We start from the raw sequence: 15,064 nt of genomic DNA on the forward strand, positions 1-15,064 counted from the left end.
GGGGAAATGGCTGGGCTGAGCTCACCTGTCTGACTTGGACACTGCACTGGGACATGGGAAGCATGTAGAGCAGCACAGCGCAGCAGAGGGGGGGCAATTCTGGCACAGTGATGTTTAGGACTGATTAAGCTTTAATGAAACCAGCCCTGAGGAGGGATGTGTTTTTTCAAGACATACTAAGATGGTTAAATTAATCCTTTAAGTCATTATTTTTTGCCCTTTCTGTTAATCGATTCTTTGAAGCTAAATAATAAAAATATTTTTTTTAATTGAACAGTATTTACTTACTTATTGTTCTGATTTTGTTTTTCCTGCTGACACCATGCCTTTTTGTCATGTTGAGCAAAACATTCCTCTTGGCTTATTCAGGGTAGAAAAACAAAACCAAGTAAGTAATTGCTGAAGTTCAAAGAATGCTGAAGATGAACCCCTGTATCCAGCAGTTCAGTACTTAAAATCTGGGGTCTCTGGCCCAGTATTTAGCATATTTGCTAGAGGAGCAATGCCTTTGATCTTCTTGCTGCTCTTGTTATTGTTCAGCAGCTTCTGTTAGGATAGATAATGGAGAAACCTAGGAGTGCTTTGTTCCCATAAAGGTAAATGTCTCAAAGACAGAGCTCCAAAAAGTAAGGGCATTTTGACTGCCCAGTTATGCTCTCAGAGGTAGGCACAAAGTATTACCTGCTGTATTACTTGATCAGTGATTAACAGTGACTGAAATTTACTTTCTAATTCTAAGAATAAGTTTTTGCAGGGATGTCAGTCTGACATAGATGCAAACACATACTCATGTATGGGTGTGAGGCAGAGGAAGAGATGGAGGGAATGGGAACTGGCCTTTTTACCAGACAGTGACAAGAATTCCTACTGGTTTATATTTAGTCCATGCAACCCATATTGTAATCATGACTTTAAAAGTTACAAAACAGTTGTAGGTGCAATAACATACTCTAGTATATGCCTAATCTGTATGTTAACGGTATGCATAAGTGCTGCAGTTCTAGACACATATATGTGACCAATTATACATTTAATTAGTCATTTGTGAAAGCAATTAAATGTTTCCTTAGGCAAATAATATTTGACTACTAGGCTAGGGCATGCTGGGCATGAATTGAGGACATCCTTGAATGAGTATTAATTCTGAAGTATCCATATACTTAGTATGTTTTGTTACTTTTATTTCTAAAATTTCTCTACTATTACGTAAAATTAGGACTCACTGAAGCTTCCTTGAAGCTACTTTGAATGAAATAAAGTTTTATAAGAGTGGAACTAAAGGTAGAAGTGAAGTACTTGTAAATAAAAAGTAGATCATGCCACATATTCCATCTAAACCATGTTAACAGATAAAATATCTCCCTCTCATTAGAAACCGTCAGAGGAAAAAAAAGCTATAAACCTTCCTGAGGGTTTTAGGCATATCAAGTTTGCTAATTAATCTCTCATTGAGAAAAATAGCTCCCAGTTTCCTTCAAGTCCTTCTCCTGCCTACTTTAAAAAAAAAAAAAAAAAAAGCTATTTCTAGGACTTAAAGAGACTATAGCTGCTGAACAAATATCTTGTATCTTCACAAAACTAGGAGGCATTAGGACAGACAAAGAAAGTTTTCAGTGCAGATACTTTACATATTACCTATGCTATGTATTTCATACTGATGGTAAATGCTTTTTTAATCGATTGCCCCTTCCCTATTGTCTAGAAAACCTCACCAAAGTGTATTTCTTATTCCAAAGCACAAGTATTCAGCTATGTATGACTACGGAGGACATTTGCTGCAGTTCAGCCACCAAAATCTACACAAAGGCTTTGCATTAAGATTTTTATAAAGAGAACTACTCAGTTTTCTCAGGCTTTGAATGCAATGGACCCGAATCTCAAAAAGAAGTAAGTGCCATGACAGTGAAAACATGAGCATCCACTGTTTTATTGTCACAGACAAAGCCTCTTTATTGTTTGTGCTTCTTCAGGGAATCACTCTAACAGCTGAGTTCTGACTTTGCTTTCCCTCAAATAGCAGAAATGCTCCACGTATCTCATATAAAAAAGGATGGAGATCACACAGTGTCATTAAATTTAAAGAACCTCTCTTGTAGACACAGTCTAAACAGAAACTTGAATTTTCATTACCTACAGTTTTCCCATTTGGCTTATTTCTTCCTGATAAGGCATAGGGGAAAAAAAAGAAAGAAAAAAAAGATGAAAAAAAAGATAACAGCAGGCTTTTTGCAGGTGCTGCCATCTTCTCTTCATTGGTTTTGCATGGCTGCTTTCACACTGATTTAAAATGTGGCTGACTGGTGTAAGCATTCACTATCTGTGCTAAGGATCTTTCAATACACAACTTTGTTCAGGTGATTGCATAGCATAGCTATAAAAACACCCAATAAGACACAAAAACAATTTTTGGTTGAGAAGTTTCTGCTGAGATTTAGCCTGCAGCATATCTTTAGAAGCAGCTAGAAACTGAACATTTCCATTACAAACAGAAAGCAAAGGAGGCAGCAGTTTGAGGGCTATGCAATTATAGGGAAATGTCTTCCCCTCTTTGAATAGCCAAAAATGATTTTGCAGCAGTGTCCAGAATTTGCTTCCTATGACGTTTGGTGAATTGAAAATAAAACCAAACCAAACCAAAAGACTGAGGTACAGATGTTATAAAACTGCCTACAAGCAAAACCTATTTCCTTTCCCCTCTCCCTTGGATAATTGTTCCAGTTTTTCCTCCAGCTGAATTCAGATTATGTTTCTGCATAACAAATGAGAGCAGCTTCATTGTATTGACTAAATAATAGATGCTTGATCATATACTTCCTAGAAGAGATAAGAAAAATGTCCAGAAACAATACTGAAAGTGTTAAGAAAAAAAATAACTGGCAGAAGAGTCTCACACTCAAATTTGTGCCTAATGTCAATTATTGTCATGATCTAACACACCTGCAGCAAACTCATGTTTTCCTAACAGCGAAGTGCCTTGCAAACTCGCAATTCCAATTTTACAATGGTGGTTTTAGAAGATTTGTCCAAGGTTCTTACAAGAAATTTCAGTTACCAGCAAAATTCTGCAGCAGTGGGACCCCAACTGCTGCAGAGGGCTTATACATGGGCTGTTAATGTATGCCATTTAACTTCTTTTCCCCAGCTATCTTCCCCATAACTGCAAAACAAAGCTGCTTTCCTGACACACAGATGTTTTTATGGACTCTTTAGAGACACATGCTGATTGAACCACATGCTAGAGGGCTCCCTCACTGGGTGAATGTCCATGGAATTTATAGGTAATAATCTACCAGGTCTGGTTTTAATGCTTTATTTACAGGTTTTCTACAGATATTACAAGACGCATAAAAACTGCAAACTAGAACTACAAATAGGCTCTGAGCACTCTGATCTAGCTATAGATGTCTCTGTTCATTGCAAGTTGGCCATTCCAAATCCCTTCCAACTCAAATGATTCTATCATTCTATGATTCTATGAAATAGTTATATTGAAGTTTAGAATCCATTTCTATTCAATCTTCTCAGTTTGCACAGAAAACTGCATTTTATCATATGAATCAACCTATCATTTGTTACAACCAAGCCTGGTGATCCTCACAGAGGAGGAGTACTGGGACTCTGGGGCTCTGCACTCCCTCACATGCTGTGGAAAGATGCAGAAAGCAGCCTGGCCAAGTGTGAGGATGTAGACCTGCCATTATCTCCAAGGAAGGAAAACAAAACTTTCCTGATGAACAGCTTGGGGATTTTCAGGAAAAATCAAGAAAGGACAAATGGAATCTCAGAGGAACGGAGAGTGCAAAAGCAAGGGTAAAAGAAAACATGTCAGGAATGAGTCTAGAAGGTGAGTAAAATCAATGTGCCTGTGTGCTTCTAAATAAAAAGAAAGACTGGGGATAAAAAAGATTTTAAGTGTCTGAAGTGTGCAGTTCTCAGGGTGTGGCTCCCACTGAGAAAATGGGATTTTTTTAATTAAGTGTTACCATAAACTAAGCGTTAGCACAGACCATACTTTCATATTGGGCACAAACTCAGTCATCCAGATTTTATAAAACACTTAATAATATCTCAGCTTCGCTTAAAGCAGTAAAGACAAGTCTGGCTTGATTTATTCACTCAACTTTTCCTGCTGATAGGCCCAAAACCACTCACAGGAACCCAAGCCTGGAAGTGGACTCCTCCAGTCTCTCAAGATTAGATCCCACATCAGGATAAATCTTGTCACAAATTGATGAAGTCCATCTAAAAATAGTTAAGATTTACGTCCCCATTGCTGTGACGAAAGGCAGCTCCCGAGCCCCCTCCCTTGCTGCTGGAAATCATCCAGTTTCCAGAGAGTGCACATTGTTGACCAGTTCCTGCCTGCCAGTTTGAGAGAGAAGTGAAAATGGCTCTCTTTCTGAACGGAACAAGCTTTAGTTTTAGGACAGGGAGTGACAGGATTTAGTTTTTGCTATAGATGAAGTTACAATCGTCTGATGAGAAGGATGTATAGTAAATAATGAATCTGCCATAAGTCTGTTGCTGGGAAGCCTTTAACAGCACACTCTGATGAGAAACAGTGGCACTGTAACAACATTTGGTTTGGCTGCTGAGGATGCATTTCTGCAAAAGACACATGGTCTGTTTGTTGTTCATTTTAAGAAACATCAGCTCCTGGTCCATATCAAAAGCCAAAAATGACATTCATTTTTCCTTTCTCGTGACAGCGTTGGGGCTTTTTTGTTTGTTTCCTGAGACGATATACGCTTTTTTAAAAAGTTAGTGTTTGTTTCTAGTTTCAACAAACACATGTTAATTAGAACAATTGTTTTTGATGTACCCCTTAATAAAAATTGAGTAACTTTAACCTCCTGCTCTTCTTTGTTTTTCAAAGTTCACATTATTTGGCATAAAACTCCCCAGGCTTCTCTTGCTGGGTTTTAAACTCTGAAAATATAAACCAGCACTAAAATAATTTTAAATTAGGTAATGTTAATCTAGCAGATTTTACAGTGCACTACCTATATTTTTAAATGCCTGAAAATGGCATTAACTATATTTTACATCATTATCTGTAATATATTGTATCAAAAAAGAAGAAAACTGTGAGACCTCCCCTATAAAACTAACTGCCTGCTCAGTTTCAACCAGTTAATGAGTTCATATCGCAACACTAATGTAATCATTGGAAACTTAGGCTTTTCTAAATATTTTCTGATTTTATATTTTTAATATTAACGTTACAACAGCATATTGTTTCTTTCATTCTCTATTTTTGTTTGGTGATTTTTGGTATAGAAGAAGCACAAAGAAGAGCACACTGAATTTAAAATTCTAGGTAAGCCTCAGCATCTCGAGTGTTTGAGATATACGCATCATATCTGAAGTTTTCACATAGTTCTGGAAAAAACAGATAGCCTCAGAGTTTACTTCTACATCCCCACTTGCCTGATTTCCAGTGATGCTTAGGTCCAGGGTTTTGACTGAAGCTCATTTCTTAATATTCAGCTAATTTAAATGCTAATTAGACTAATTTGAAGAATAAGACGTGGTAGGAATTTATTAACATCTTTGCTGCTATTTCTTTACATCTACAGAGAAATTTTCTAAAACAGGACTCAAGGGGCAGTAGCACATCTGTTACAAGTTGAACAAGTTGGATTTTTTGTAATAGCAAATCTTACAGCTGGAAATACAGTGCAGAGGAGGAGGAACAATTTAAATTTTCTGTATCTAGCACATCTTGGATATATGCCATTAATGTAGAGGAGGCTTTATGCTGTCCTGGGCTCATCTGCTTCATACTTTTTGCTCTGAGTTTTATACTTATATTGGAAGAAAATGTGTCTCATCTCTGTCTCATTATCCGCAACAGTCATCCCATCCGATGCCACATTTATTCTGATGATGTTATTGCTGTGTATTATAAAGAGCTCAAATCCACTACCTCAAGTCTAATCTTGTGATAACTTTCATGGTTTTGTAGAGCCCCACTCTACAGAGTGGCTCTACAGGGGTGACAGGCCAACCATCTGGTAGAAAAATGGATGCAGTGATCTCTTTGGAATATCAGTCTTGTGTTTTTTTAGTTTGTTTATTGTTTGTTGTTTGTTTTTATTGCTCCAACATCTGCCATTGCCACTGTCTGTAAGTATGCATCTTTTAAGACATGACTTTGAATCTACTCACAAGCAACAATTGCTCTTGGGCCTAGTTAGGTAACTGAATTTTGACCTGAAAAAGAAGTCCTACAGAGATGGCAGGTGGCTGTGTTAAGGCAATGTATGTCAGAATTAACTTTCTGCCCATCATACTTCTGTCTCAAAGCTCTGGGTTGAGACTACCTTCCTCACCCAAATTCCTGAGGACTATTCTCCAGGTAATGCTGACAAAGAACCTGGCTTCCTTTTGCATGTATAGACAGCCATACTCAACACTACTATTATTATTATATGCAGCTAGGCATATGCTGCATACTCTTCTCTGAATAAATAAGGTTGCTGCAGTAATCATAATGCAGGCAGGAATTAAATGTTCCTGTGTTTAAGCCTGTCAACAGACAGTATTGTAATGCAAACAAAACCCCAATATACTTTAAGAAGCTGAGAAGGTCTCATAGAGTTGGAAAATGTAAAAAGAGAACTGCTAAAACAGTCTGTTTTGGACTCTCTTTTCTTCCTATGCAAGCTCGCATTGTTAAATTAGTCTGTGATAATTTTAATTTGCATATAGAGCAGCAGTCCCCACAGGGCCATCTCAAAGTATCCTCTAGATTTGGAGGTAATTTGAATCCAGGTCCTTCCTTACTGTGCTATCCTCAGGCAACTCAAAGACTTGTAGGCATCTTTATTCTTTGGAAGAAAAATATATTTCTTACATGACTTTTGAAGGCCACATCTGTATTTAGATACTTAATTCTGATTTTAAAAGTAATCAGTGGCAGACAGAATGCATTGTGGGTCTGGGCCTAACTATTTCTTTGCCTTAGTTTTCCATCAGTACATATTATTCTGCTTTGCAAAGGAGCCAAGTAGATAAGCATTCTACAGATATTGAGTGGTGTAACCAAGTTTAGCAGTGTTGATGGTCAAGCAAACATAAAATCGTAATTTAAAGGGAACAAGAATGAATGTAAAGAGGATTAGCTATAATGGGAATACCATCTAACAGTGAAAAAGTTCTGTTTATCATGACCTTAATTTAGTTTTGCACTTGTTATGATTTTGTTTAAAACTTTTCTGAAAGCTCAAAGTGAATGTAATTCAGTTTACAAGTTTTTCAAATACAGGTCAGTACTCACTTCTACATGTTGACAGGTCTGAATGAGTTTTGCCAGAAGAGTTTCCAGTTCAGTATTCCTCTTAATAAGGTTGGTGAGGTTACTCTCCAAATTTTGCTGTACGTAAGAAAGAAAAAACAAATTAGTATTTTGAAGAATTTAATGCTAAGGGAAACAGTTGAAAAGTATATTTTCATAATCTGAATTATGCAATTACAAAGGTATAAACATGACATTCATTTTGGCAGAAAAAGGCAAAAGAGCAGAAAGTTCAAGGTAAGTGTCAGTTCATAAAAAAAATAGTTTCTGAGGACCTACTGAAAACAAGGTTAAGATTTAGTCAGGGACAGAAGCAGAGGATTAAGGAGAAAAGCAGGAAGGTGAAAATACTTTGCCAATTAAAAAAATGAAACTTTGTCTGAGACCATTTATTTTGTTCCCTGCTCTCAGTCTAACAGCTGAATTTAAAAACCTGCTGCTAAATGAGGCCTTCTAGCACGTCCTCCTTTGGGACTGAACTTGTAAGGGCCCAGCAGTGTGTCAGCACTTGCTCCTTGGAATTCACAGTGCTGAGGGAGGGGGTTAATCTAAACGATTTAATTCTCTACTTCCCTGGAGTCTGATTTTTGAATAAATAAATCTAAAGAAAGCCACCATGGCCAGGTACAAGAAGGAAGTATCTACGCACTGATTGTGCCTTCACTAATTATTCTTTAGAGACGATATGTGGCTTGTGCCTGTGTTTATCTGCTGATTACAGCCACAAATATGCATCTCACAATCTGTGAGCTTGGAGCTTTTACCTCTCAGGCTACATCCTGGCTGCTGTGCAACTGCATGTCAGATTGAGATCCTGAAACAAATGGTGCAGCCTCCTCCCTCCCTGCTGTACCACAGGAAGGAAATCCAAGCTCGAGTGGTCATGGTGGCTGTGATCTACTTCCTGATCTGGCTGCTCTGGGACCAGGACCATGCAGTGTCCTGTGGGACCAGCAACTACTGGCTCTTTGCTTTTCAACGTACATCCTGTGGTAGCTGTTGGTTTACATATAAGTCCATCTTCTGGAAGCGTAAAATGCAAAGTTTCCAGACAGACAAAAAATCCTGTAAATATAACTTCAGTTAACAGACTGGGAAAAAAAAATAATGAAAAAAAAACAGTCCTGGCTGTAAACAATCATATGTTCTAGTAACTTCATATGCATGCATTTCGTATTGAAAACACTGAGGATAGCTGATGCGTGAAGCTTTTCCTCATAGCTGTTTTTCTATTTTTCCTATTTAAATGTGAATCCTTTACAACCATACAGTCCCTTATAACCTTTGCCTTCTAATTGTACAATGTCCTCCAAAAAGTCCCCACTAAAGCAATCTAGACAGTGCTAAACAAGAGTATCAGAACCGAGCCCTTCCCATAAGGGCCACAGTGTCTCTGCAGAGCTCTAATTAATTTCACCCCTGCTCATCTTTTTATTAATGGGCTTCCCTTCTCCACACTACTACTTTTCTCCCCAGTATATCTTTTTGGTCACTGAAGGCCCTTCAGCTGCCGCTACCATATTCTCATCCTTCCGTCTTGATGACACCAAGCTGAGTGGTGCAGTTGACATGCTAGAGGGAAGGGATGCTATACACAGGGACCTGGACAGGCTTGAGAGGAGGGCCCACGCCAACCTCATGGAGTTCAACAAGTCCAAGTGCAAAGTCCTGCTCCTGAGTTGGGGCAATCCTAAGCACAAATACATTCTACGCAGAGAATGACTTGAGAGCAGCCCTGAGAAGGATTTTTGGGTGCCAGCTGATGAAAGACTCAAGATCATCTGGCAAGGTGTGCTTGCAGCCCAGAAGGCCAACTGTATCCTAGGTTGCATCAAGAGAAGTGTAACCAGCAGGTCAAGGGAGGTGATTCTGCCCCTCTACTCTGCTCTTGTGAGACCCTGAGGTGGGGGGGGACTTTATAAGGGCATGCAATGATAGGACAAGAGGAAATTGCGTTAAATAGGAAGAGGGTAGGTTAAATAGGAAGATTTAGGCTAGATATTAGGAAGAAATTCTGTACTGTCAGGGTGGTGAGAACTGGAACAGGTTGCCCAGAGAAGTTGTGGATGCCTCCTCCCTGGAAGCACTCAAGGCCAGATGGGCCTGTGAGCAATGTAGTCTAGTGGGAGGTGTCCCTGCCTATAGCAGGGGTTGGAACTAGGTGATCTTAAAGGGCGCTTCAAACTCAAACCATTCTTTGATTCTATTCTATGATCCTCCTGTATCCCCAGTGTCTCTGTGCACATATTTCAAATGAGTGTGCTTGTTTTCTGGCACTGTTCCCGACTATTTCACACTGTTTCAAAACACTCTTTTCTTTGCTGTCCCTCTATGCAGCCACGCAGTCTTTTGACTCCTTGTATTTAGCTACAACTGAATGAAGCTGGCAGTATTTCACTGCTGAACCATACACACTTTGGCATTTACCAGGGCTGATGCTGTAAACACTGGAGGAGCACTGTCCCATTAAAGAGAGTACAGGATTTAGATGCCTTTATGTATGTAAGTCATCAGAGCCATGATTAGTGTTTTTAACTTTGGCATTTTCTTCCCAGCACAACCTTGCCTATCACGTATCACAAGCTCTGGCTGTAAAAAATGCTTTCTACACTGCATTTATTTTATAGCTCATTAAAAACAAAGTGTAACAAGAACAGCAATTCTTTACAGAACAGTTTGAATTGTATCTTACATATTTCCATAAGATGTAATGTGAATGATCATTTAATTGCAAAGTCATGTTTGCCATGCTGTTAGATGGCCCTCTACAGAGCTGAGACTCATATGCAAAGTCTAAAAACCATATACAATTACAGCATCAGATAACCTTTGTCTTTAGAACAGTTTGTTAAAGGGATCCAAAGGTGCAAGTACTCTTGAAATCATAATTATGTGTTCTCTTATTGCCTATATACTTATTGAGTACCTGATACAAAAGAATTAAGATGAAAACTGTATATTCCTGGCAGCATTTAATTTCAAATGTATTGCTGGACATAATAAATGCGAAATGTTGGGGCAAATATATACTACAATGAAAAACTGTTCTCAAAACTGTTAGGGAATACTATCGTGATTTATAAAAGCATTAAGTTTCTTAAACAAAGGCCATTAGTACATGAAAAGTAAGCATTTTTCACTGAAACAGAAATTTATTTACCTACAGATTTTATTTTAAGTCTGTTACATAAACATTCCAGACTTTGTGGTTGGACTCGATAATCTTTAAGGTCTTTTCCAACCTGAATGATTCTATGATTCTATGATTCCATTATCTGCTCAGTGAATATAAACATGAGGCAATATATTATTATGGCTGCAGATGAGTCTCCTGATGTCCTTCACATTTATTAATTGTAAAATTAGAAGAGAACTATTATACACAAATATAACTTACAATGCTCCGGAGATCTTAAACAGTGTCATTCTCAAACTGGAAAGTTTTGGACTTTGTTTCATTGTAGTTTGGTAGGCAAGAGCTTGGGGTCTCTAGAGGTAAATAATTATCAGAATTTTGTTGAACTTTTGTTGAAGCACATCAGTTTATACTAATGCTTTACTAAATAATAATAACCTGGTAGCTGATTTCTGAAATTAATGTCAGTCTTCTCAGTTTCACTAGGGCAAGTACAAAATAGCAGAAGTTAAAACTGGACTGTCTTGAAAGTTGCTAAAATTCAGTCAACTATAACAGTAAATTCACTTGGATTTTTCTTCCTCTAGTTCTTGTCCCTATTCCATGCATGTACAGATCATAACACTACCCTAACTACCACACAGCATTGTTAAGAAAGTATATTCCTACACTATCATGAGCTAATGTGAAAATGAGATCCAGAATAAATTATCTTTTTTCCTCCCAACTAATCTTCTATGGCCATTCTCAAAAGTTAACCAAGTTACAACTATGTGTTTGGAAATTTCCTGGCTAGATCATAATTTTTGAAAAAATTCTACCTGCGTGTCCTTATCTCTTTTGTCACTTGCCAATTTTGTTTGCTAAAACCAATCTTGGAAATTTGAGGGATGTTTTTGAATAAGCTCAAGAGTTATACATTTACTCTGCAAACAGACTTCCAGCACATTAACTCTGGATGCAAGCTGCTTGAAAAAAAAAACAAGCCAGGCTGAATGCTTCCTGACTTATTAATGCAGAGCTAGCTCAAGATCTTGAAATTCCATGTGTGCTTTGCAGCTGTTTTTTACAATACCCAGCACAAAGTGAAGAAAATGCTTACTGTCCATTTAGCATGGTGTGACAATTGTACAACAACATCCTATAATCTGGGGATAAATCCAAGTAGACAGACTCACAGATGTAACTGAAAAGGACATTTGAGGATGATGTTTCATTTTGATTCTGCATGCCTACAAAATGATATGATCCAGGGAATGGAATCTGAAGTTAGAAAAATTCATGCAAAAAAATAAAGGCAAGTCATGACTGGATGTCTTCCTTAAGCTGCTGTCTAGCCCACACTGAAGTATTGGTATTTCTGCAGTAATGATTGCGTGAGGTTCATGCCCTGATTGAAGTGAGAGGTCAGACTAGATGATCATAATGGTCTCTTCTGGCCTTTAAATCTATCAGTCTATGAAAACCAAATGTGAACCCATGCCCTTTGCCAAATTAACAGTCTCACGCAAAGCACTGCTTGTCTAAAATAGGAAGGTAGCACAAACAGCTAGTCCTAAGCTACTACATGGGTTGAAAATACTGTCAAAATAAATTAATTTAAGTCTCCAAAGAATAAAAATGCTGAGTTGTGTACTCCTGCCTTATGTGACAGCAGAGAGAGCAACAACATCCCCGAGAACTTCTCAGTGACATTTTTCTGCTCTACAGAAAATGTCTGTTCAAAGGGTCACAACAGAAAGCTAAAGCTATCAGCTACAATGAGATTTTCCTGCTATCACTAAGTATAAGTACTCATTAACATTCTCCACTTAAGAGATTTCTTTACCTTTATGAATTTCTTTTGCTCATGGAGTGCTTTTAGAATTGTTCCTCTGAGACTGCAGCACATGCTATGACTCAAGTACTGGAACAGTCCTTTGCAACAACAGTGCTGTTCATTATTTACATCAAAAATGTCACGATCAAAGCCTTTTGGTAAAAAACTTTGGCGACAGTTTGCAGCTTCTGACTTGAGTAAGGTATGTTGGATGGGGACCTGAGCAGCCCGATCTAGTGGGTGGCAGCTGGAACTGGATGGTCTTTAAGATTCCTTCCAATCTAAGCCATTCTGTGATTTTGTAGTTTTATGATTGTTTTGAGGTTAACTCCTAGTTTAAAGAAAAAAACAACTTCAGATGTCTTCTGAACTTACCAGAGCTCCCTACAGTGGAAACTAGGTATAGGTTTTGCAAGAACCACAGCCACCTTCCTACCATTCCTTTACAAATGACCAAACTGAAACAGATCACATATTTTCATACTTGGTTGGTGTGACCAAAAGCCACACAGTTACACAGCAGTAAAAGAGAGAGATTAGAATAAAGCACCACAAAACAGAAGTGGAATCAAATCCCATTTTAGTCAAATTAGCAGGGGAACCAGAGCAGTGTTGACATGGCAGATCAGTCTTTAGGATACGCAGACTCTCTATAGATTGTAAATACATACCCCATTACTAACAAAGTCCATGTAACCACATTTTCACTGTAACTGTTTTTCTCCTAACTTAATAAAGTTATCCTTGCATGTGCTCCAGTTATGTTTCCACCTTGCTGTGGTGACATACCCTATGAACCAGCCCTGCTGCCTCCAGGAATTGCGTCTAATCTATTAAAAAAGTTGCCAATCAATTCCAGAAGAACTGCCAGAATATTAAGAATGATTCTGAACCAGGTTTTGGGGATATGAGAGTTTAATGTTTCCTTTGGTGTTTTTTATTTAAATGGACATGCCAGGCACACGTGGAAAAACTTAAGCTAATTTTCATTCTCTGTACTTGTCCTGAAACAGATGACTGCTCTTCCATAGGATATACATGCTTGACTCTGTATTTCTTCAGCTAGGGAACGGTAACATTTGCAGTTAATAGCAATGATTGACCTCAAGTCTCAAATGTGCAGAGTTTGACAATGTACTCTACATTTCCAAGTGAAAAGAAATAGCAGCTATGATGTTGATACACTCCTGGGGACTATGCTTTTTACCTCAAGTGATTACTGTATATCACAAGGAAAGACCCCTGAGATACTGCACTGTTAATTAATTGTCCAGGACTATTTTTATTAAAAGTGCAATAAAAAGAGCTTCAGTTGAAGCCACTATGGCTTAAATAATGTTAACTAAATTAGGTCTGTTTCCATATACCACAGGAATGCTGCTTATTACTTTATTAACTCTTATTTAAAATGGGACTTTGGGAAAGTAAATGGAATCCAAGTATTTCAGATTCTTGAGCACATCAAATTCTTAATAACCAAGAAGATAACACTCCAGGGAAAACCTCCACTTGTTCTCTCACTTCTCTGCAAAGCCATGCCCTCAGTATACCATGGATGCCTGCCATTTGCAGCCACAGTTCTGGCCTTGGTTTCAACTAGAGGTGCCACACTAATTTGCTTCATGAGTTGCTATGCTACAACGCTCCTTAGTCTTCACTGCTCTTCTGTTCCACAGAGCATAACAGAAATTTCACAGCTGTGGTCTGTGGAGAAAAGGACAGGATGAGAACCATATATAGCACACTATAGCAAAAATTTTTCTTTGATGTGATGAAGTAGGTTTTGGAAAGAAACAATATATATGCTTGAGAACTGTTCTAAATGCAATAAGAAGCATGATTATAAGGAGCACAGGCCAAGAGAACTGACACTGATTAGATATGTGAATTTGACATATAAAAAAATAAAATGGGAAGGGGAGGGGAAGAGTTGTTTTCTCGGGGCATTCAAACTTATTTTGTCCCAAGTTATACAGTGACAAAACTGACATTAGGACAAGTAACATTTTTTTAATAGATTCCCATTTCAATCAAAATATTCTGAGATATACAAACACTGGCTTGGCTGGGATCTTGGGAGGTTAGTTCAGCCCTCTGTCTAATGAATCAGTAATCAAAGAACTATAATAATAATCAGGAAAAGAAATATAAACATTTGAATGAATTTTAAAACTACATCAGTGTTGGGCTGATATGTGAGCTATTCAAGGTGTGCAAAACTGTAGATAGATTTGAGGCCCAACTATACAGATATTTTTTCTTGAATGTAGTATTCAAACTGGAAGTTGAAATGTTAAAAGAGCACAGCAAATACCAGGCAAGCTGAATTTAAAGAATGTCATTAAAGACTTACTGAGGAGGGCTGAGTGGTTCTTTAGCTCACTTTTTTCCCTATTTGCTGATCTCGTATGGTAAAAGGGGTTAAGGGGAATTGAACCGTTGTACAACTTTCCTGCAGCATCCAGACTGCATCTGCTTCCAGACTCCTAAAACATGGGATAAACTTGAAACCAAGTTCCTGCTCATGAGATGTCTAATCTAATCTTGAGCTAGCAAGATATGGGAAGTAGTCATCGCAAAAAACGAAGCTCTGAGTTTTGCACATAATTAATGAGAGACATTTATAGGAAGAGAAAGTAAAAACTCATCTGAGGAGCCACAATTTATGCAGTATTATTAAAGTCCCAGCTTCTACAGATGTCTGCCTCAACAGTTTTTGAAAGCTTGTATTTTATTTGAGAGGTTACATTATGGAAAAAAAAAAAAAAGAAGCCTGTTTTTAATCAGTAAATATTACTGCATTTTGTAG

The 15,064-nt window shown here is 37.9% G+C and overlaps 1 protein-coding gene across 2 annotated transcripts in view; it reads right to left on the reverse strand.

The window, feature by feature from the left end:
• MID1 (midline 1) overlaps nt 1-15,064 on the reverse strand; it is a gene marked incomplete at both ends in the record, with an annotated part of 89,239 nt that overhangs the window by 33,572 nt on the left and 40,603 nt on the right. For both annotated transcript variants that reach the window (XM_079546994.1, XM_079546993.1), the window contains one exon: nt 7,283-7,378. In XM_079546994.1, the coding sequence (XP_079403120.1) occupies nt 7,283-7,378 (96 nt within the window). The remainder of the gene's footprint in view (nt 1-7,282; nt 7,379-15,064) is intronic.

Source organism: Tetrao urogallus (genome assembly GCF_951394365.1).
Source record: "Tetrao urogallus genome assembly, chromosome: 1".
NCBI classification, from domain to species: domain Eukaryota; kingdom Metazoa; phylum Chordata; class Aves; order Galliformes; family Phasianidae; genus Tetrao; species Tetrao urogallus.